This window comes from Zingiber officinale, chromosome 11A (genome assembly GCF_018446385.1).
Source record: "Zingiber officinale cultivar Zhangliang chromosome 11A, Zo_v1.1, whole genome shotgun sequence".
Classification (NCBI taxonomy): domain Eukaryota; kingdom Viridiplantae; phylum Streptophyta; class Magnoliopsida; order Zingiberales; family Zingiberaceae; genus Zingiber; species Zingiber officinale.
This window is the reverse complement of record NC_056006.1, coordinates 78,706,659-78,727,020: the sequence shown is the minus strand read 5'-3', so window position 1 is coordinate 78,727,020 and position 20,362 is coordinate 78,706,659. Positions and strand designations below refer to the sequence as shown.

Sequence of the window (20,362 nt, the reverse complement as noted above, 5' to 3'; positions counted from 1 at the left end):
GAAACCTTCCTCCCTATATCTTTCAAAATAAGAAATCAATCCTCTCAAAATCTTTATTGCAATGTCAATTTGCATATCTTTAGATTGCAACTTTTTGCTAATCAATTCAATTTTTTTCAAAACTTTCAAGTTCATGTGTTACTAAAGATTCAACCTCACTCCTAGTCTTAGCATCTTCACTAACTTTCGATAATTCATATAAAGCTTCTCTTATCTCATTTGGCTGAGTTATTATGGCTGTGATACTATTAACATGACTTTCCCATCTTGTTGTTGACAATGACTTTAGAGTTAATTGATGAACATGATCTTGTAAAATCTTCCACCTTTTTGTAGAACTAGCAAATAAAGTATACATGCGTTGCACAACTCTAAAAAATGACACAGCCTTAACACAAGAATTTGTCATATCACAAATTGTTAAATTAAGAGAATGACAAGCACATGACATATAAAATGCTCTTGGATTTATTTCAAGAAATCTCTTTTGTATACTTTGATTCTCTCTCTATATTATTCCTATCCATATTACAATAACTTATATTAGTTTAATAAATATAAAAACATACAAGTGAAATGTCAACATGATATAATAAAAAATAATGAATAATTAATTATTTTGACTTACATTAACTTGGGCCAATTTATTGTTCACAAATTCTCTAGTACCTTGCTTCCTTTTTTGCATTCATGAACCTATATTTCATTTGATATGTTGTCAAATTTAAGCATTGTATCATGTTGCCTACATACATCATCATTAAAGTAAATATTATATAACTCAATAATTGCAAATTATGCATAGTAAGACATTTCACAACATAAATAATCCTTACTAAAATAAGTTTTCAATGTTCTTTCTCTTTCTTAATTTGTACTCGGACCTTTTTGTCAATTATTTCATTCTTTTTCAATATAATTTATAAATCAGTCCCATTTCTTATGTTGGTAATATGTTCAATGTCATTCTCATGTTATCTAAGTCTGTCACTTAAACATTTTCAATCGCTAAGACCTTCATTTGCTAGCAAACTTTTATTATTCACTGATTTAAACAATTTACAACAACAAAAAATATATACTTTGTTCACATCTTTCAAGTACACGAGCCATTTTCTATCTTGATTCTCTCCATTGGTAATTTTCTTGTGTAACAAGAATATGAAAAATATCTTGAAAGCGCATCTATAGGGAACTTAAGATTACCTTCTCTTATAGGACCTTTCTCTACCAAAAGATCTCTTGTTTTATTATCAATGTTAGTTCTTCTTGATTACTCAGTTGTTACTCATTTGTTACATGATCGTTTAGTTCTTCTTGACTTTCTTCTTGTAATTCATTAACTAAATCTTTAATTAAAGAGCTAGCTTTAAAAAACTTATGAAGACCACCTTTTTGAGTTTTAATAATCCGTTCCACTCTTTTTCTTTTGTTTCTTTTCTAACTCCTAGATTGATATTTCTTTGAAAATATATTTGTACTATATATTTCAAATGTAAAAATAAAACACACAAAACTAGTAATAAAGCTAGTAACAAAACAAATACAAGCAATACAAATAATAGTGAAAGAGCAATAAAACCTAATTTATATTTGAAACAATTAATATAATCTATTCTATGATGATTATAATTGGAATGATTTGTTTTAACCCTTTTAAACCTGTAAGAAAAATCATAAATGTTGTTGCTCACATAACCCCATTATCATGATAATAAGAAAAAAGATGAATAACTTTGCTTCTAAAGTGTTTATATATGATGAATAATGATATTGATAAAACTAAAATTTAATTAGAGAATAGACTTTTAATTAATTTAAAGATTCTGGGGAAGAGAAGGAGGGAGGAAAGTGTGTTCAATTTCTTCATAGGTCTCATCTTCTACATTCTTAATGAAGACAAAATTTACAACGATTTTCCAATGTGTTGCCATTGAGCTCAATTACAGTTAAGCATTGTTGTTTGCAGCTCAGCGCTGGTGCTGTCTGAGACATTTCGTATGTGGTCAATTCCTTTCTTCAACAGTCGTTGTCTTGTCTCTCCAAATATGATATTCGTGATAATATTGACTTATCTCGCTTGGTTTTGGAATAATATAATTTATAATCACTTCTATTATAATTCATTCAAAATATTAAATTTCAAATAAAAATATAATTTTCTAACATTCAAAAATAATATCTATAACATTAGAAGAGAAATTTTAATGACACAATGATATATGCAAGAGTAATGTAAGTCAGGTGATGAAGGGCTCTGAAGTGTGAAACTCCCATTTTTGTGGTTAGCCGGTACGTATACACTCTTGAGGACATTTATCTGAAAGATATATTATGTGCGTGGATGGTGACGTAATGCGGCTAAGCTGGCAACCATATTCGATCTGTTGCATAAGCAACAGGCATATCTTAGTGGAGGTTTCAACAACTGAGGAAGCGCTTCCAGCCGTGTCATCCAGAATAGTATTTTAGAAAATATTTAAGATACAATTTAGAAGGAAAGCGAATAGGAGATTGAACTAAAACACAGTAGTCTTTAATATAAATACTTAACTCATGTTGAAGAATGTCGAGACGAGATGAATACAATGTTACAAAAACTAACATAAGAATTAATATGTATGAATTATTTACATGCATGTAGATGTCACTATCGTGGAGAGAATAACGATGATTCCTTAGTTCCTCTTTTTCGCTCACATCTTTGATAGTGATTCAAAATGAAGACAAACACTGCACCGCAAATGGTATTCCAAACCCTAATACTATTGGTACCAAAGTATCGATAGGCTCCCAATAAAGTCATGGAATGAATATACTTTCGACATTGCAAAATAACAGATCATTTAGACCAAAGCAACTCATTCAAGTACATCTACTAACAACATAACATTCTATTGAACTAATAATTCATCTTCAGCCATCCTTCACCAACAACTTTGATTTGATGTCGATCCAATATCCTAAAGATCACACATTAGACTAGAGGATAAGACAAAGACATGAAGCGAAGGCTAAACGCTAACTTTTAGTTCTCAATCAAGCTGGGCGTATCATCATGAGCTATGGTAACCGCAAACTAAAACAAAATGATGATGTTCTATATCTAATCAACAAAAAACATTTTCGTACAAGTTTTGAGAGGGGAACAAAAATATAGGTTTCCACAAGAGGATATTTTAAAAGAAATTAATGCTATATTGTTCTGCTAAATAATAGCATGCAAGCAAAAATAGTAGCTAATTTGATTTAATTTTCCAAAATAACAACCTGTGACAAAAAAATAACAAACAAACAAATATGCTCACTACATATACATGAACGAATAACCTTAAAAAGTGTGTTTTTCACCTAAGAGAGCCACCATAATAGCCAATAGAAAATGTTCACAAGTGCCCATTCATAAAATTCAAGAGATGACACAGAGAAGCTTTAAGAATCAAGAAGAGTAATGTTTTGTAAAGAAAATATGACAACAATACTAGCAAAGTAGCACCTCTAATTTAGAAACATTATGCTTTTAAGTAAAGTGAATAGACAAATCTACTGAACTTCAGGATGTATTAAAGCAAGATTGCAGATTGAATGTTGATAAATAGCAGACAAAATACTACTTACATGGCCACTAAAGTCAGGATGATCTTCTCTAGCTGGAATTAACACATTCCTACAAATATCTTTTCGATTAATGCTGATGAACTTCAAACTACCACTCCTAGGGATATCAGGACCATTGCTATGATACTTTCTTAAAGAAGTTTCAGTAAAACGATCACCATCATCATTTGAATCAATGATTATGCTTCCACCGTCAGAGATATTGTCCACATCAACCAGTGAAGTATGAACCTTTTCAACCTCCAATTTCAATACACCTTTAACAGACTTGTGTACCTTTCTTTTAGGATCCTAAAGAAATCACGAACAAATTAATAATCGATCAACTGAATCCATCACATATAAAAGAATATTGTTTATTTTATATGTGACGTAAACATCTAAAGGTTATATAACCACAGAATATAAAATTAGAGTTTACGGGAAACCGTAGTAGTCTGATACTCACTTTGAATTTGTTAAATTGATATCTCATATAGACATAGACTTGTATCAATCAGAAGGCCAAAGAAGTGATTAGTCGTACATAAATCGGCTTTACTGATGATCTCGATAGATTGAATAAAAAATACCAACTGATGTTGATGGCCGGGGGGCAAGTGGTAGATGCCATCGAATCTTAGCTTGGTTACATGCTGAGCCGTGGATAACTCGCACGGAATAGCGCGCTCCACGTGGGAGGCACACACAGAGGCAAGTGAGGCTGGCACCCATTCACCATGGTCTCAGCAACACCAAACTAACACTAACGACAACCAGCTTAGATGCATGGCCAATGACGAGAGGCTGTGAATGCAAAAAGGGAATCTCAGGCGAAAGAAGGTGGAGCTGCCAAGGTCAGAGTGTTTCGAGGAGGTTCGAGCTTTTATTTAAAATAAATATATGTTATAGAGATTCAGGTATACCGCAATTGAACACTAAGTAGAGATAGATTAATTAAGTAGACAAGAAGGCGTTATTATTATGACGTATTCGTGACCACTTGAGAAATGATTGTATCTCAGACCGTGCTTTAGCCGATGGCTAGTAATTAGGTCCTTGTTATTATGTAGCAACTATTAGCGGGCCGCTAGCATTGCGATGCATGCGTTAATGATGATAGACTGATCCGTTTGGGCGAGTGAATGAAAGAGCAGCAGTGAGATTCGCACTGACATGATGGCGCCTTATGGTTATGCAATGGAATAAACACGCAACTTACGCGAGATGGAGTAACCTCAGGCGTACGGTCCTGATCGAAGAGGACTTCGCTTGGAGGAGGAATTGAGATCGGCGAGCAAGAGCGGAAGTTGTTTAGGAGGAGGACACGATAGTCGGTAGGATTAAGAATAGAATACTCCAAGTGTCGGAGATGAAATTATGACATTCGCGGTCAACAACATTATTCAACGTTATATAGACCAGCTTGTAGGAACATAATTGATATTATCCTTAGAACTAGACAGTTTTTTTAGATTGTGTACCGTTGTTCGATCGGTCTTTGACTTGGTAAAAGTAAAATCAGAAAAGACAATTTCAAAAACAGCATGTTTTTGTGGTTAAATCAAAATTTGAGAAATAATAAGTCTTGAAAAAACCACTATATTCTTCCATACATCCTTTTTCCTCGAATTTTCTTAAATTAAATGGTAAATATATTTTTCGCATTTATTAATCCAATAAATATTTTTTTTGATTTTATTAAAATAATCTAATAATATACGATAGAATGTGATTTGAGCCCATCAGAGTCCCAGCTGTCTGTCATGGTCAGTGGCTCCAGTAATAAATACTCCTATATAACATCGAGATCACTAATAGTAATTAGAGAGTTTTAAAAATGGTTGTTTTGTTGCATCAATTTGTGGTTGCAATGAGCAGCCATACCGAGTTTGTTGCTAGTCTCAAGTTGCTAGTTTAGTAGTCAGCTTAGTGATATATTGACTGGTTAATATGTCATATGTGCTATTGATGAGTTGATTATGACTTTCAATTGCAATCACTTATATGTTATAAACTATCGCCCTAATTTGATATACGCTGGTATGAATATTAATGTAATTAGACTAGTCTCTATATCCATGCTCTTAGCATCAGTATCGGATTGCTACGTAAGCGAACTGCGGCGAAGTGATTGTTACGTCGACATTTGCTCAGGTGAGCGACATTCTGCCATTACTTCAATATTATCCTAGCGAGCGGTAGTGACACAATCATAGCGGTGTCATATGAATTTAATTCATATACCAACACTATGATTATATAATGCAAATGAAATCCATGTCACCAATACTTGAAATGATTGGTGATCTGGTCATCGTGCCATCGGGGTAATCGTATAAATAGGTTAATCAATTTCTCGTATATTTCTTGGGGTATGTGGGTATGTTAGTGTTTTAAATCGTTCAACGCATGAATTATGAACGATATATAATGCCGGTAGGCGCCTGTGTCCTTAAATGTGGGAACTATCGCCTCATCTGTCGATACGTAATGCGAATCACCCATCTCTTCTCATTAACGAATTCGACAATGAAAATAATATCATTATTCATAATTCCCAATGCTCCTGTATTCACATTCTATATATTATATATATTTTCAGACATATATTTATTATTTATATTATCACTCGCTAACCTCATAACTATAGATATTAATTAGTATATTCAGAATATATTCACATACGCCTATAGTAGATCATCAACTATATTATTCAAAGGCCCTTACAATCTCATAACCTGGTAAGTCTACATTCCTGACGTCTCAATTCGTCGATCCGCACGTAACTATGCAGAAAAAGAATTTGTACAATCGGCCGTGATCAGATTGATCGTGAATGATTATCGTTGTATTTTAGATTACAGAGATAAGGATGCGTAGATCGATCAACCGATGACGCCACGCGGCGTATGTTTGTCCACGTCGCTCTTTGACAATCGGGTCTTCTAAACGATTCCTGACATTGCTGTGGTAAAAATCTTACACCGTCAGATTAGTTTCCTCGAGTAATCTATCTTCTTAAAAAGACCTGCCAAACCATCCACCCTCTTCTATGGGTCGCTACCCAGCCAAGAACCGAATCTGGAGATTCTAATGACTAATGGGGCCCATGACATCTCAAATGAAACGAAGGTAAGAAAAACGAGCGTCGCGGATGCTGTACCGAAATAATTTGCAATGCTTCAGAAATAAGTTTCTTCTTCTCCTGATCTCGTATCTTCCCCGTTTCGTCTTCTCTATTTATCTATTGGCCGAGGAGACAAAGAACTAGTTTTCCTTTTCCTCCGCCTCCGCATCGGAGCTTCGTCTCTCTTCGGAGGTAGCTCTTTCGCATCCCTGCTTCTCTTCTGGAGTTTGTACTAATTCTTCTCTCATCCGTTGCAATCCTAAGCGTTGAATCCTGTTCTTGTCGATATGTTATATCGAGAAATTTGAGTACTTTTAGGGGATTTCTCCCCTTCTTTACATTTCTTCTTAGGATATGTTGATATCAGTGCACTTTATTGTGTTTGATCTGATTGTCGATTAGAGATCTAGTGTTTGATTAGATAGATTTTTAGTTTTTTTGGGTTTGCGGGCGGTATGTGTGGTAAGATGTAGCTCGCGAGAAAGAAAATTGTCGTGATGCGCATTGTTGCTGTCGTTCCTTTTGTAATTCATCCATTTTCAATTTGGAGTGGCTGCTTGGAATGTGTGACGTAGTACCTGCCTCAAAGCGGGACGTTGCTTTTATGCTCGGAGTGGAAGATGCATTTGGTGTTCTGAAGTTGATATGAGGATTAGATACCTGTTTCACAAGGGGATACCTCTTATGAATCAGGTTTTCTGTATGTTTTGAGTTCCCATTGGCGATGAATAACTTTCTAGTTTGCTTCTACCTTTATGGACATCCCTCATAAAAAAGTTATACATGTTAGAGACTATGACCTGAATTCTGTTGTCGTGGCCCAAAATTTAGTTCCACCACATGTCCATAAAGTTTGCGTTCTTAAATTAAAGCTCCAAATGAAATTGGTTTGTGTACATGGTCTAGGAGCAACTGTACATATGGGCTGAAATTATTCCATCCTCTGCTGTTAATTGTACTTGTGCAGATTTGGGAATGGATCCGACTATATGTGGTAGTAGTCCTACTGCTACAATCACAATCGATGTAGTTCATATCATATATTTTTATCTCCCAGACATTGAATATTTGTGTATGGAAACAAAAGGGTACCATTCTAATTATTTAGCATCTAACTGTTTTTTTTATTGTCTTAAAACTTTGCTGTGGTTTAGACTTGATCATGTCCTCATTTACCCTTTCTATTTAATGAGAATGTTGGATACTAATTTTGGAGTGTCTAGCTGTTCTACTGGATTTGACAATTTCTCTCTTACAAGGATTTCAAGCATAAGAATTTGAGGGTTGCATATCAATTTCTTGGCATAGTGCTGTATTAATATGATGAAAATTCATGACTGCAGGTGTTGTGAGGATCCAAGGGTATTTGTCTCTTGTTAAAAGGACTGATGGCTGGTTCTTTGGTTCAATCAGCAATTCTTCCCACTGTTGCAGTGAACAGAGGACAAAGCCATCTGCGAGGCTCTGGGAAAGCTAAAAGAGGTGCCACGATGATACATCATCAAAGAACACCTCTACAATTGCAGGGCTTCATAGGATTAAGACGAGCAGACAACCTAGGCACTTCTTCAAGATGTAATCATGACTTTTGTTCAGTGGTTTCGAGATTTATATCTTATCCCCAGGGAAAAACCAGTCGAGGAGTTGCCAAAGCTATGTTTGAGCGATTTACAGAGAAGGCAATCAAAGTAATTATGCTTGCTCAAGAGGAGGCAAGGCGTCTAGGTCATAATTTTGTTGGGACAGAACAGATACTATTGGGCCTTATTGGTGAAGGAACAGGTATCGCTGCAAAAGTTTTGAAATCAATGGGGATTAATCTTAAAGATGCTAGAGTGGAAGTGGAAAAAATCATCGGCAGGGGAAGTGGATTTGTGGCCGTTGAGATACCTTTCACACCTCGTGCAAAGCGTGTTTTAGAACTCTCATTAGAGGAAGCTCGGCAGCTTGGTAATTTCAGATAATTCTCAATTATAGATTTCTATCACAGAACTTGTTTTTTCTTGAATTTAATTACTTATGTTTAAAGAATTATGCTAATTTGATCAATCTGCTTGTTTCTAGTCTGTTGCAAGATTTTTGTCACTTGTTTGGTATCTTGGACCTATTATGTTAATTTTAGTTATTGAAGAGAAACCATGCAAGCACCATAATGCTAACATGTCCAGAGGTAGAATAATTATCATTTACATCATAGCTGTAAAGAGCTAACACGATAGAAACTTTAGCATATTTCATTTCCTGGATCATTCTAGTTGGGGCTATTATGTAATGCTACCTATCTTACTTGAACCAACTGTGTTTAATTGAAGGAAACTTTCTAGTGTCCAGTGGCAAGAAAAGAATGGGAATTTAGAAATTGAATAAGAAAACTGAAAAAAAAAAAAAAAAACATTATTATCAAAACTTTTTCTTGTAATAATTATTTTTCTACCTGGAAATTACTTGATCTCCCCCCAAAACATGAGATTTTACTATAAAAATGTTGGGAAGTGAAAACTATGATCAATTTCTGTGAACAAACTGCCTGTAAAACCATGGATGCACTAATATAACTACTTTGTTGCCAAACTCTAGTTTTGGCATGACTAAGCATTTGTTTACTTAACAATAAATGTTCATAATTATTGATTCTCATATGCTTTGACTTTTACTAATTTATCAACCAGTACCATGCATGAGTGGTAGTAGCTCTTCTGCTTACCTTTTACTTCTTTGGCTTCTTCCTTTTTTTCTTATCTTTTGGGCTGGGCTTTTAGCTTGGAGTTCATTGCCTATATTGTTAAAACTTCAGGACATAACTACATAGGGTCAGAACATTTACTTCTTGGCCTTCTTAGGGAGGGTGAAGGTGTAGCTGCACGGGTGCTTGAGAGTCTTGGAGCTGATCCTAGCAACATTCGTACCCAGGTAAAGTATTGTTTAACTTTGTTTCATATTAATACAACCCTAGTATTGAGGTAACTTTGATCTTCATTATGGAATAGGTCATTCGAATGGTAGGAGAAAGCACTGAAGCGGTTGGTGCAGGGGTAGGTGGAGGAAGCAGTGGCAATAAGATGCCTACACTTGAGGAGTATGGAACTAATTTAACAAAGTTGGCAGAGGAGGTAATCTTTGGATCCTTTGACAAATGATTGTTTATTATTATCTTAAACATCAAGCATCTGAGCAAACTTGATAACTACACAGGGAAAGCTAGATCCAGTTGTTGGCAGGCAAGCACAAATAGAACGAGTTACACAAATTTTGGGCAGGCGGACAAAGAATAATCCCTGTTTAATTGGGGAGCCTGGTGTTGGAAAGACAGCTATTGCAGAGGGACTTGCTCAGCGCATAGCAAATGGTGATGTTCCAGAAACAATTGAAGGGAAAAAGGTGTTTAACTACTTATCAGTCATGTGAAGTTTCATAAAACAGTTGAAATGACATAGTGACCAGGAAAACCTTAATGAGCATATAAGATGCTCATTGTCTATATTATTCTGTATTGTGAACTTTTGGCATTATTTATTTCTAACGTTGTAATTTAGGTGATTACTCTTGATATGGGACTTCTTGTTGCTGGTACTAAATACCGTGGAGAGTTTGAAGAAAGGTTAAAAAAGTTGATGGAAGAAATTAAACAAAGTGATGAAATAATACTATTCATTGATGAAGTACATACATTAATTGGAGCAGGAGCAGCAGAGGGTGCCATAGATGCTGCTAATATCTTAAAACCAGCTCTTGCAAGAGGTGAATTGCAGGTATGCCCATTGCTCAATTTTCCTATTGCAAGGTATATGAACCTATTAAATCTCAGTTATAAGTTATTGATTTTGTGTTAGTGCATTGGAGCCACAACACTTGATGAATACAGGAAACACATTGAGAAGGATCCTGCTTTGGAAAGACGTTTTCAACCAGTAAAAGTTCCTGAACCAACAGTGGATGAAACAATACTGATTCTTAGAGGGCTACGGGAAAGATATGAGATTCACCACAAACTTCGTTACACTGATGAGGCTTTAGTTGCTGCTGCTCAATTGTCCTATCAGTACATTAGGTTGGTGCATTGTATTCTGATACATCCTTTTTATTTTACAATAATCCTTGCGTCTATTCTATGTAGCCTTTGATTGATTTGTCTACCACCCAGAACTTTGCAAGCTTTTATGATTTTGTTTTGATGCTTCTCCTTTTACTTTTTAGACAACTGCATAGTTACCAATGGCCCATCATTGTTTTGATTAGTTTACATGGAATTGCCTGAAGTGCTGCTATTCTTTTTTTTTTGTGTTTATTTTATATCTTTCTGAACCATACTGGTTCAATCTATTTGAAGGTATGTGAATTTCAGTGTTGATATGTATACTACTATATGTATTTTCATGCAGATTGATGCATTCTGGATAATTGGTAACTAGGATAGAAATTGCAGTAGGGATATTTCTGCCATCAGAATCATTTTAAATTCTCTAGTATTGCGGTATCAATTTGAGGAACCAAGATATTTATTTGTTCTAAAATGTAACTGGGTTGGGTTAGTGTGCTTTAACAAGTTCCAGAATTCTGCCTCTATCACCCTTGCAATTTATCATTACCTTCTATGTGATTCATATTATCTCAAAGATTATTTAACTTCTTTTCAGAAACTATTTTGTTGAATTATGCCACTTTTCATATTTGCTGTGAAAAACATGTTGCTCCTCATGACTAATGTGTAAATCCAAGATTTGAAATCTTGACTCGTGTTGGAATTTTGGTATTTAGTCAGAGTGATGTGGGCTTGATATTGTATCGTGTTGTGCCGATATTATTTCAATACTTATTTACTTTCAAATATAAGGTGTATATCAATTAAATTTTTTTTTTATAGATATTTGAGACTAATAGGATACCATTGCAACCATCCTCCTAATACTAAAAGGAGTGTAGACCCAAATTAAATAATTATACCATGGCATAGGCATGTAGTTTTGATATTAATTTATCTAAATTTTTATCAACATATCTCGATTCAACACTAGGAGTTGGATTTGTAATGACACCGTTAGAATTGGAACTGATACAAATCATCGGATAAGGATACACATATTTTATTGAGCTTTGGCATGCTGGATCACCATATAATGCTCTGAAATAATGGATATAATGTTCTCATATGATGGATTTACAATATAATGCATAGAGTTATAATAAGTAAGAAGTACAATGAACTTGATCATAGTAAATCTCAAACGCTCACATATTTTTTCATGTCTTGACAATCATGAATTTCATTTTATTTGCCACTCTTATAATATTGGTTATATGTTATATCTTATGTATAATATGTATATAAGTATGGAATCATGAGTTTCCAAATTGTGAAACTATGAATTCCTCCTCGAATAAGTCCCATTATTCAATAATGACGTAGATGCGAGCAAGCGCTGCTCCCATTTGCAGTCGTGTTGATGTGGTCTTCCTTGATTTGTCTGCTAAGCTCACTCATTCCTCTGATGCGATTCCTCAATCGCCGCTTTGATTCCCTGTTGGTAATATCTTCATCCCTTCCTCTGATCTAGATCCTTGACTCCTATTCTCTGCCCTGCAATCAACATTAGAAATCGAATCTAATTCCTTTTGTCATATCGCATGTTGGTTTAGAGCATGTGTGACCAACTGAGAGAATAACCTGTATTATAGGGCACTATAAAAGCACAATCAACATGCATGGTACAAGCGACACCAGATAATTTACCATGTCAATGAGTCTCATGTCCTGGTGTGGGATTGAGGTGAAGCTTTTTGTCCTTGCTAGGCAACACAGCTCGATAATTGGTTCCCTGTTTAACTCATAATGTTCCTTTATGTTATCGAGTTCTGTGAACTATTTGACTTGATTTTCATTTTTCTTGATTTTACAAACAAACTAATTGCTTACAAGCATAACTTTTTCCCAAGGAATTTTACATATCATGTTGCTAGTATGATCTCTGCAGTTATTCATAGTTGTATATTGCTTATATATTCTGCTATGGCTTCAGTGATCGATTTTTACCGGATAAAGCAATTGACTTGGTTGATGAAGCGGGATCTCGTGTTAGGCTTCGCCATGCACAGGTAGCTTGGTACCTTTCTAGCATGTTATTCTATCATATTTGCTTCAAATTAATAGTTTTTTGACAGCTTCCTGAGGAAGCCAGGGAACTGGACAAAGAGCTTAGGCAGATCACCAAAGAAAAGAATGATGCAGTCCGTGGTCAAGATTTTGAAAAGGTAAATCTATTTCAATCTAAGTTTTTGAGTAATGAGTTGGTGACTTTGATGATCTGTTTAAGCATATATCATCCAGTGGATGATCTCCAGATCTCCAACTCACAGTTGCTTTGCAACCAAATACTTCATACCAGTTTTTGTGGTTTTGTACAATACCCTGTAGCTGTTCCTAATTCCTATATATCTGAATCTAAATTATCCTTGTATTTCGGCAAATCTTTTACAGGCTGGGGAACTGCGTGATAGGGAGATGGAGCTGAAGGCTCAGATCTCAGCTCTGATAGACAAGGGCAAAGAACTAAGCAAAGCAGAGAGTGAGGCAGGTGATGGTGGTCCTCTGGTAACAGAAGTAGACATCCAACACATTGTATCTTCATGGACTGGAATTCCTGTAGAGAAAGTCTCTACTGATGAGTCTGATCGCCTCCTCAAAATGGAAGAAACTCTCCATAAACGTGTTATTGGGCAGGATGAAGCTGTTCAAGCTATAAGTCGTGCCATTCGTAGAGCTCGCGTGGGTCTTAAGAATCCCAATCGCCCAATTGCTAGCTTCATATTTTCTGGTCCAACTGGTGTTGGAAAATCAGAATTGGCAAAGGCACTAGCTGCTTATTATTTTGGCTCTGAGGAAGCCATGATCCGGCTTGACATGAGTGAATTTATGGAGAGACATACTGTTTCGAAGCTCATTGGCTCGCCGCCTGGTTATGTTGGTTACACTGAGGGTGGCCAGCTTACTGAAGCAGTTCGTCGCCGCCCTTACACTGTCGTCCTCTTTGATGAGATAGAGAAAGCTCACCCTGACGTCTTCAACATGATGCTCCAGATTTTGGAAGATGGGAGGTTGACAGACAGCAAGGGGCGTACAGTGGACTTTAAGAATACCCTCCTAATTATGACCTCCAATGTTGGTAGCAGTGTGATCGAAAAGGGAGGACGGAGAATTGGATTTGACCTTGACTACGATGAAAAGGACAGCAGCTACAACCGAATTAAAAGCCTTGTGACAGAGGAGTTGAAACAATACTTTCGTCCAGAGTTCCTTAATCGGCTTGATGAAATGATTGTCTTCAGACAGTTGACCAAACAGGAAGTCAAAGAAATTGCTGATATAATGCTCAAGGAGGTCTTTGACAGGCTGAAAGCCAAGGATATTGAACTACAGGTGACAGAGAGATTCAAGGATAGGGTGGTGGATGAAGGTTACAACCCAAGTTATGGAGCCAGGCCACTGAGAAGAGCCATAATGAGGCTCCTGGAGGATAGCTTGGCTGAGAAAATGCTAGCTGGGGAGATCAAGGAGGGAGACTCGGCAATCGTTGATGTCGATTCAGAAGGAAATGTCACTGTTCTAAATGGTGGGAGCGGCTTGCCTGAATCAGTTCCCCCAGCTATTCCTGTATAGAGTCTGAACCGTCAGAGTAGGTATGGAGCTACTACGGCTCAAGTTAAATCTTTGAACTTTTGTTACAGGATTCAGCTTCATTCACATCTTCGGAATACTAAAAAGAACATCATGTGTAGTAGTAGCATAGTAAGGAATAATTGAAAGATAGGACTGAGGTGAGACGTAAGCTTTGCAGGAAAGATTGCAAGTTGCATTTAAATGTTGGTGCTGGTGAATTCTATGCGATCTACATCTCTTGGTTACTATGTTTGGTATTGTTATGATCATATTACAAGTGATGAAGACTTTGAGCAGTATGGGGTTCAGTTGAATTGGATAAGTGTATTTGCTTCAACTGGTTTGTATTTGTCAAGGTGGATATTGCTTGGTTATGCTATCTTAATTAACAAAAATCATTTTAATATGCGAGTCAAAGTCACATCTTTAATTAATAGAGTAGATAATGGACGTATGATATTTTTAATGTAATAGTCCAGGATCGATTATCATACGTTTATGGTCTGTACTTATATTTATTTTCTTCTATATTTATGGAACTGATACTAGAGGGGATATTAAGATAACAGATTTTTTTTTTTTTTTAATTAACAGAGCGATCACAAATATCATACTTGATCTTCCTCTTAGATCTATTCACCCAAATGAAAACATGTGAGTCAATCAGCTCAACATGATTTTTAACAAAGTGTAGTTTTACATTAACTATAGATACGTCATTTTTATAAAAATCAATTGTTTAAAAATTATTAAATTAACATGGATATCATAAAAAAATTCTTTTACTCTGAATTTGGAAAGTGATGAATTCATTGCAAATTTAAAAACATCTGATCTGTTTGAACTTGATTATCAGGCGAATAATTAAAAGGGACATTCAAACAAACTAATAGCGCGCGGATTCTTTGGAGGTAAAGATGATCGATAAAGGGACATCCAAACAAACTTTCAGCCGTCAATTTAATCTGGATTTAATCCTGACTATCGTCGTTAATGATGGCCCTGCATGCATCACTTTCCACAAGCTGACAAGAATAATTGATCTGAAGATAATTAATTAATTAATCTCGCTCCTTCCTTCTTCTTAGCCACTGCCATCCAATTTCAATTATTCTTTTTTAAATTCGAAAGATATATAATCTGGTAAATTAGAGAAAAAGTCATAATCATAATTTTAACTTTGTCTCATGTCCAAAAAAAAATTTATTTCTATTCTCTACATGTAAAATTTTATTTGCTTCAACTCTAGCATGCAAATATAGTTACCTAATTTTTTTATCAAAATTATCCCTCAGATTTTTGTAGATACAAAAAGTTCAAAAATAAATATAATTCCTCTTAAATTCAGCATTTTAAATTAAAATTGAGTATATTTTCTATCAAATTGAGCATCGTTTTTTCCTGTTTAATATAATTTCTCCTAAATTTAACACCATTTAAAAAAAAATCTAGTATATTTTCTATCTAATTAAATATCATTTAAAGAAAATTTAATATATTTTCCATCCAATTGAGATAGAAAAAGAATCTATTCAATTTGATAGAAAATACTAGATTCTAATTTAATGTGCTGAATTTAAAAGAAATTATACTAATTTTTGAACTTTTTATACTTAAAAATATCAAGGATAATTAGGTAAATTGATATTCACTATGTTTGATTAGGAAGTGGAAATAATAATTTTTTTCAATGGAGACCGTATACAAAATTTTATTTGTGATTAGAAGCTGCACCCAAATTTTCCCATATATTATTTGCCTGCTAATTATTTCCCTACCTTAAAATATATGTGTGTCATAGAATTAAACAAGTAATTAAGATAAGGTAGAAGATATATATGTGTGTGTTATGATACCTCAAACTCTCTACTTTCCTAGATAGATGCTCACGTTTCCTCCATGCTCAATATCCTACCAAGAACCATTCTAATTGCTCGTCAAAACTTGACCTCCATGGATGAGGAAGACCCCTCTTCTACCATATTACTCCATGAAGAACAAGAAGAGCAAGAGGAAGAGGAGGAGGAGGAGGATACGCCAACTAGTGACTGGCTGAAATTGGCACTCCCAACATCGTCGGACCGACGACCTAATTTATTAACAGAGCCACCGCCGGTGATACAGCCGTGCATGCTACGGTCAGAGACGCCGGAGTTTTTTATGAGAGCGGCAACATCAGCACCACCGGATGTGAGAATGAGGGTGGTGAGTCCACCAAGAAGATCACAACCTGATGTTTGGCTCATACTTCAAGCTGCTCAAAATCAGTGAGTTGAAGGTTCAACAAATGATTAGAAGTAATATTAACATGTTTTTTTAAGAATAAATTAATTAATTTTATGTTAGTTATGGTTCTTGCAGATCAGGTAGAGAACCCTATTTGCCCCAGATAGCCAAGAACTATTTGAGGATAAAGTAAATATATATAGGCTTATAACCCTCTAGCTTCTCATCATGTTTTTAATAACTTGTTTTATTATTCTCAATGATCAAAGGGATGGGAGATCAACACTCAGATTGCTTATGAAGTACTTGGTGAAGAAACTAGGATTGGAGGATGAATCAGAGGTAATTAAAGTCGATATCTTAAAATGCTATATAATATTATATTGCTGTAGTCTAGCTATTTGAATGAAAATTATATGCAGAAAGAAAGATAGAGCATGCATCAGAGAATAATTAACAAAGTAAGTGAAAGAAAATAAAGCTGCAGATACATTTTGCCTCTTATTAGTTGTCTTTTTATATATATTTTTTCCGATGATAATTTGTGCACAATTGTTCATACGTTGTTACTGGGATATGGAGTTACTTGAGTTTAGTTGAGTCGATGCTGGTATTTTGGTGGCACATCATTTCTCACTGATATAGAAAGAATCATGATAGAGAATGCATGCATGTCACGTTTATCTCTCTCTTTGGAACATATACATGCCATCCAATGTTCTTTCAATGAGATTGTCACTAGTTCTTCATTGTGATTAATTATCCTTGTGTTCTTGCATCGAGTTTCATTGTCATACAACCAATGAAACATGATACTTCAAGTGCAGGACATGCATTATGTGCAATTAGCTTTTGTTGGTGGATGCATCTCTATCAGTGCTTGAACCCTGTCCAATAAGTTGACATCAGTTGCCCTATACATCAACTGGTAGCCAAATTATAATTATTGTTCTTCTAGCTCATTGTTAATTGATGCTAGCTGATGATGAATAAAAGCAGGAATACATAATCACACAAGCTAACTAGGTGCTAATTAACAAACCTGCAGTACACTGTCATGCTCTTAGCTTGCTGGTCTCACGTTAACTGCATGCAATTATTAATCAGACCCTAACTCACATTAATTAATTATAATTAGTTCAGAATTGTAGATATTAAAAACCCTACACATTAAGGACCACTTTTCGACTCTCACATTGGGTGATGGAGAATCCTCACCAATTGGCTTTAGCATTAATTTGTTTGCTTCTTTATTTTTCTGATTGAAGAAGAGAATTAAGGGAGGAGGTTGGTTACCTATACCTATCAATAGCGAAGTAACCATGCATCATCTGAACCTTTTCTCAGTTTCACTGCATTATGAGCAAGCAATCTTGGTGAGACGACTCGATCGATATGTACGTACATAATATATCATGTATATCCATTCAAATACTGAACTCTCATGTACTCGTATCAGGTAGAGATCACATGTAGAGATCAACAGCTCCATCCCTTTTCGACATTGCAGTATGTTCGGAATACCATTTGGTGCTCAGGCAATTCAATGATCATGACTCCTAACTCACCAGCAATCGATCACGTCATGACATTACAGTACAGGAGAAGCAAGCATGCATCCGTCTCTGGACCACTCTCGTGTAGCATTCCGCTGATGTTTTTATGAGGCTTGTTCAGATCTGTCTCCATCCAGCTGCCAAAGAGAAATTACAGCACAAGAAGTTTTTTTTCTGCTTCAATCCAATGCCGGAACAAATTCTTTACTTCATTCTTTACTTCGCTTGAGTTCTTAATTTACCCATAAATCTATGAATGTTGTTCCCGTATGAGATCGTCTATGGGTGAGCCATCGATAAACTGTCTTGTATGTTGATGAAGTTGCCGAACTTCAAGGAAGGAGCTTAAGTCAGTTTTTTATGGGAAGAGGGAGAAAAAAATGATTAATCAGGCTGGATAACGTCGAGTTTGAGGTGATCGGTCCGGCCCCATGAAAGTTTTCCATCGGCCACCAAGATAAATCAGGAAGCGCTCGGGCAGTCCAAGAGTCCAGTATCCTTTAATTACGTGTCTCATTTAAAGGAAAAATTCCTACAAATTCGTCATAGTTGGGATTCGAACCATGGATGTCTGTGTGACAACCTAGATACCCTGCCATTGTATCATAGCCCCGGAGGCATGGGGAGAGGTAGAAGATTGATAGTGAGGAGGAGATGTAATTATATTGTTATATGTGTGTGTTTATGAAATGGTACTTCTCTTGTCATTAATTGATGTCGTATCATAGTAGAGAAAATGTCATCTCCCCATATACATGAGTTATGTCATCCATATCCACACTGTAGAATATCGTGTGGGGTCATGCCATGTCGACCATATTGTCTACGTGCTTGCCCACGTGTTATTTCACATGTTACACCAGTCTCTATAAAGTGAAAGAGGGTTGGGAGAAGCCTTGGATTGATGAGAATGAGTGGAGGAGAGCCAGTTGGCGGGGCGAGAGGCATTGGAATGTTGGATAGGCAAAGCGATCAAGTCAAGTTCTCAGTGTTGATGTGAACCGAGTCGAAGGAGTCGGAGAAGCTAAGTCTCAGGAGTCAGGTAGACCGAATTAAAAGAGCCGAGGGAGATGAGTATGAGGTGTCGGAGTGAATTGAGCCAAAGGAGTCGGGAGAAGACGAGTTGGGTGAGTAAGGGTCTACTTTGACTTCTACCTCAGCTTGATCAAGCGATCATCCAGCGCTAGCAAGGTCGGTCCTCACCACGTGTAAACCTCTGTATCAAATACTAATCACAAATTGGTTGTAATTTAGGAATTGAAACAACAAATAAAACTGTTTTAAACAGGAGAGTACGTAGTTATCATACGAGTGTTTTCAGAACAAAAGCTGATGTAGACGAATGGATAAACTAATTAACCTCGCCAAGAGGAAACTTCTTGTAGACAGAGAGAAATAGGTAAAATGAAAATTCTTATTGATTGTGAGATGATAATTACAGGACTTTAATAAAAGTTAGAGAATAATCTCAATTAATTGACTTAGCTTGTCTAAATGGAAGATAACAAATCAAAGGACAAATTACCAAACAAAGCGAACTATTCTAAAATTGAATTCGAAATCGAATCTTAGTTTGTTCTTAATTTGCATCACAACATTTCTCCAAACGATAAGTTGTGGACGAAGTGTTATAATCTGGAAAAAGACTGCATTAAATCCTGTCAATGAGGCAATCATTCGGTTGTCGACCTGAATCGTCCAAGAGTCTCGTTTAGAAATCAAGATAGAAACTCAATTATTTGACCATACTGATTGATGCACCGAATCTTAAGAGAAATTTCATGACAAGCCAATAGGAAATCATTATGAAGGGTAAAGCAAAGCCCTGAAAATTCACATGCTGTACTAGGTTCCTAAAAAGAGACTTGTGTTTTGAAGATCTTGCTTTATAAAGCCAAATGAATAAGAACAAGAATAATAGAGAAGGGGAAGGAGCCAATGGCTTTTCAATTCTGCAAATGACTTGGAGCAATCAACAGCACTATTAATACCTAAGCCATACACATACATCTAAAAGCACTAACAGCAATAGAGATACGATGCAGATGATCTCGTTCACTATCACCGGGACCAATATACATGATTAGGACAAGGACTATTTCATCATTTACCATGAAAAAAAGGTCCTTGTTTCACGAAATATTGAGAGAGTAGTTTGGAGATTATTGAGATTCCTTTTATGCATTGGGTGAGCAGGAGACT

At 35.7% G+C, this 20,362-nt stretch overlaps 2 protein-coding genes across 9 annotated transcripts; both read left to right on the top strand.

Moving 5' to 3' along the window:
* The first annotated feature begins 6,766 nt into the window (after window positions 1–6,766).
* LOC122032902 (chaperone protein ClpC1, chloroplastic-like) lies at window positions 6,767–14,784 on the top strand. The gene is made up of 10 exons (XM_042592217.1): window positions 6,767–6,919; window positions 8,071–8,677; window positions 9,522–9,637; window positions 9,715–9,837; window positions 9,920–10,105; window positions 10,261–10,476; window positions 10,558–10,775; window positions 12,742–12,817; window positions 12,884–12,973; window positions 13,200–14,784. Exons 2-10 carry the CDS (start codon window positions 8,116–8,118, stop codon window positions 14,376–14,378), a joined length of 2,766 nt encoding a protein of 921 aa, XP_042448151.1. The 5' UTR covers window positions 6,767–6,919; window positions 8,071–8,115; the 3' UTR covers window positions 14,379–14,784.
* A 1,479-nt stretch (window positions 14,785–16,263) lies between these two features.
* Window positions 16,264–18,845, top strand: LOC122030958 (protein LAX PANICLE 2-like). Of its 8 annotated transcripts, none has more exons than XR_006125684.1 (5): window positions 16,264–16,645; window positions 16,740–16,793; window positions 16,874–16,946; window positions 17,027–17,980; window positions 18,064–18,845. XR_006125684.1 is itself a non-coding variant. In XM_042590001.1 (5 exons), the coding sequence occupies exons 1-5, from the start codon at window positions 16,278–16,280 to the stop codon at window positions 18,268–18,270; spliced, it is 810 nt and encodes a 269-aa protein (XP_042445935.1). In that variant the 5' UTR covers window positions 16,264–16,277; the 3' UTR covers window positions 18,271–18,845. The 8 variants fall into 8 exon arrangements, 6 of the variants coding, with proteins under 6 accessions (XP_042445935.1, XP_042445934.1, XP_042445938.1 ...); XR_006125683.1 differs by having other exon boundaries at window positions 16,725–16,793; XM_042590001.1 differs by having other exon boundaries at window positions 17,873–17,980.
* The last annotated feature ends 1,517 nt before the right edge of the window (window positions 18,846–20,362 follow it).

Coding starts and splice junctions, on each gene's coding strand:
- LOC122032902 (XM_042592217.1), top strand. CDS start 8,116: ATGGCTGGTTCTTTGGTTCAATCAGCAATTCTTCCCACTGTTGCAGTG. Junction 8,678..9,521: donor AGAGGAAGCTCGGCAGCTTG/GTAATTTCAGAT, acceptor TTAAAACTTCAG/GACATAACTACATAGGGTCA. Junction 9,838..9,919: donor TAACAAAGTTGGCAGAGGAG/GTAATCTTTGGA, acceptor ATAACTACACAG/GGAAAGCTAGATCCAGTTGT.
- LOC122030958 (XM_042590000.1), top strand. CDS start 16,278: ATGCTCAATATCCTACCAAGAACCATTCTAATTGCTCGTCAAAACTTG. Junction 16,646..16,724: donor CTTCAAGCTGCTCAAAATCA/GTGAGTTGAAGG, acceptor ATTTTATGTTAG/TTATGGTTCTTGCAGATCAG. Junction 17,981..18,063: donor ATTATGAGCAAGCAATCTTG/GTGAGACGACTC, acceptor TACTCGTATCAG/GTAGAGATCACATGTAGAGA.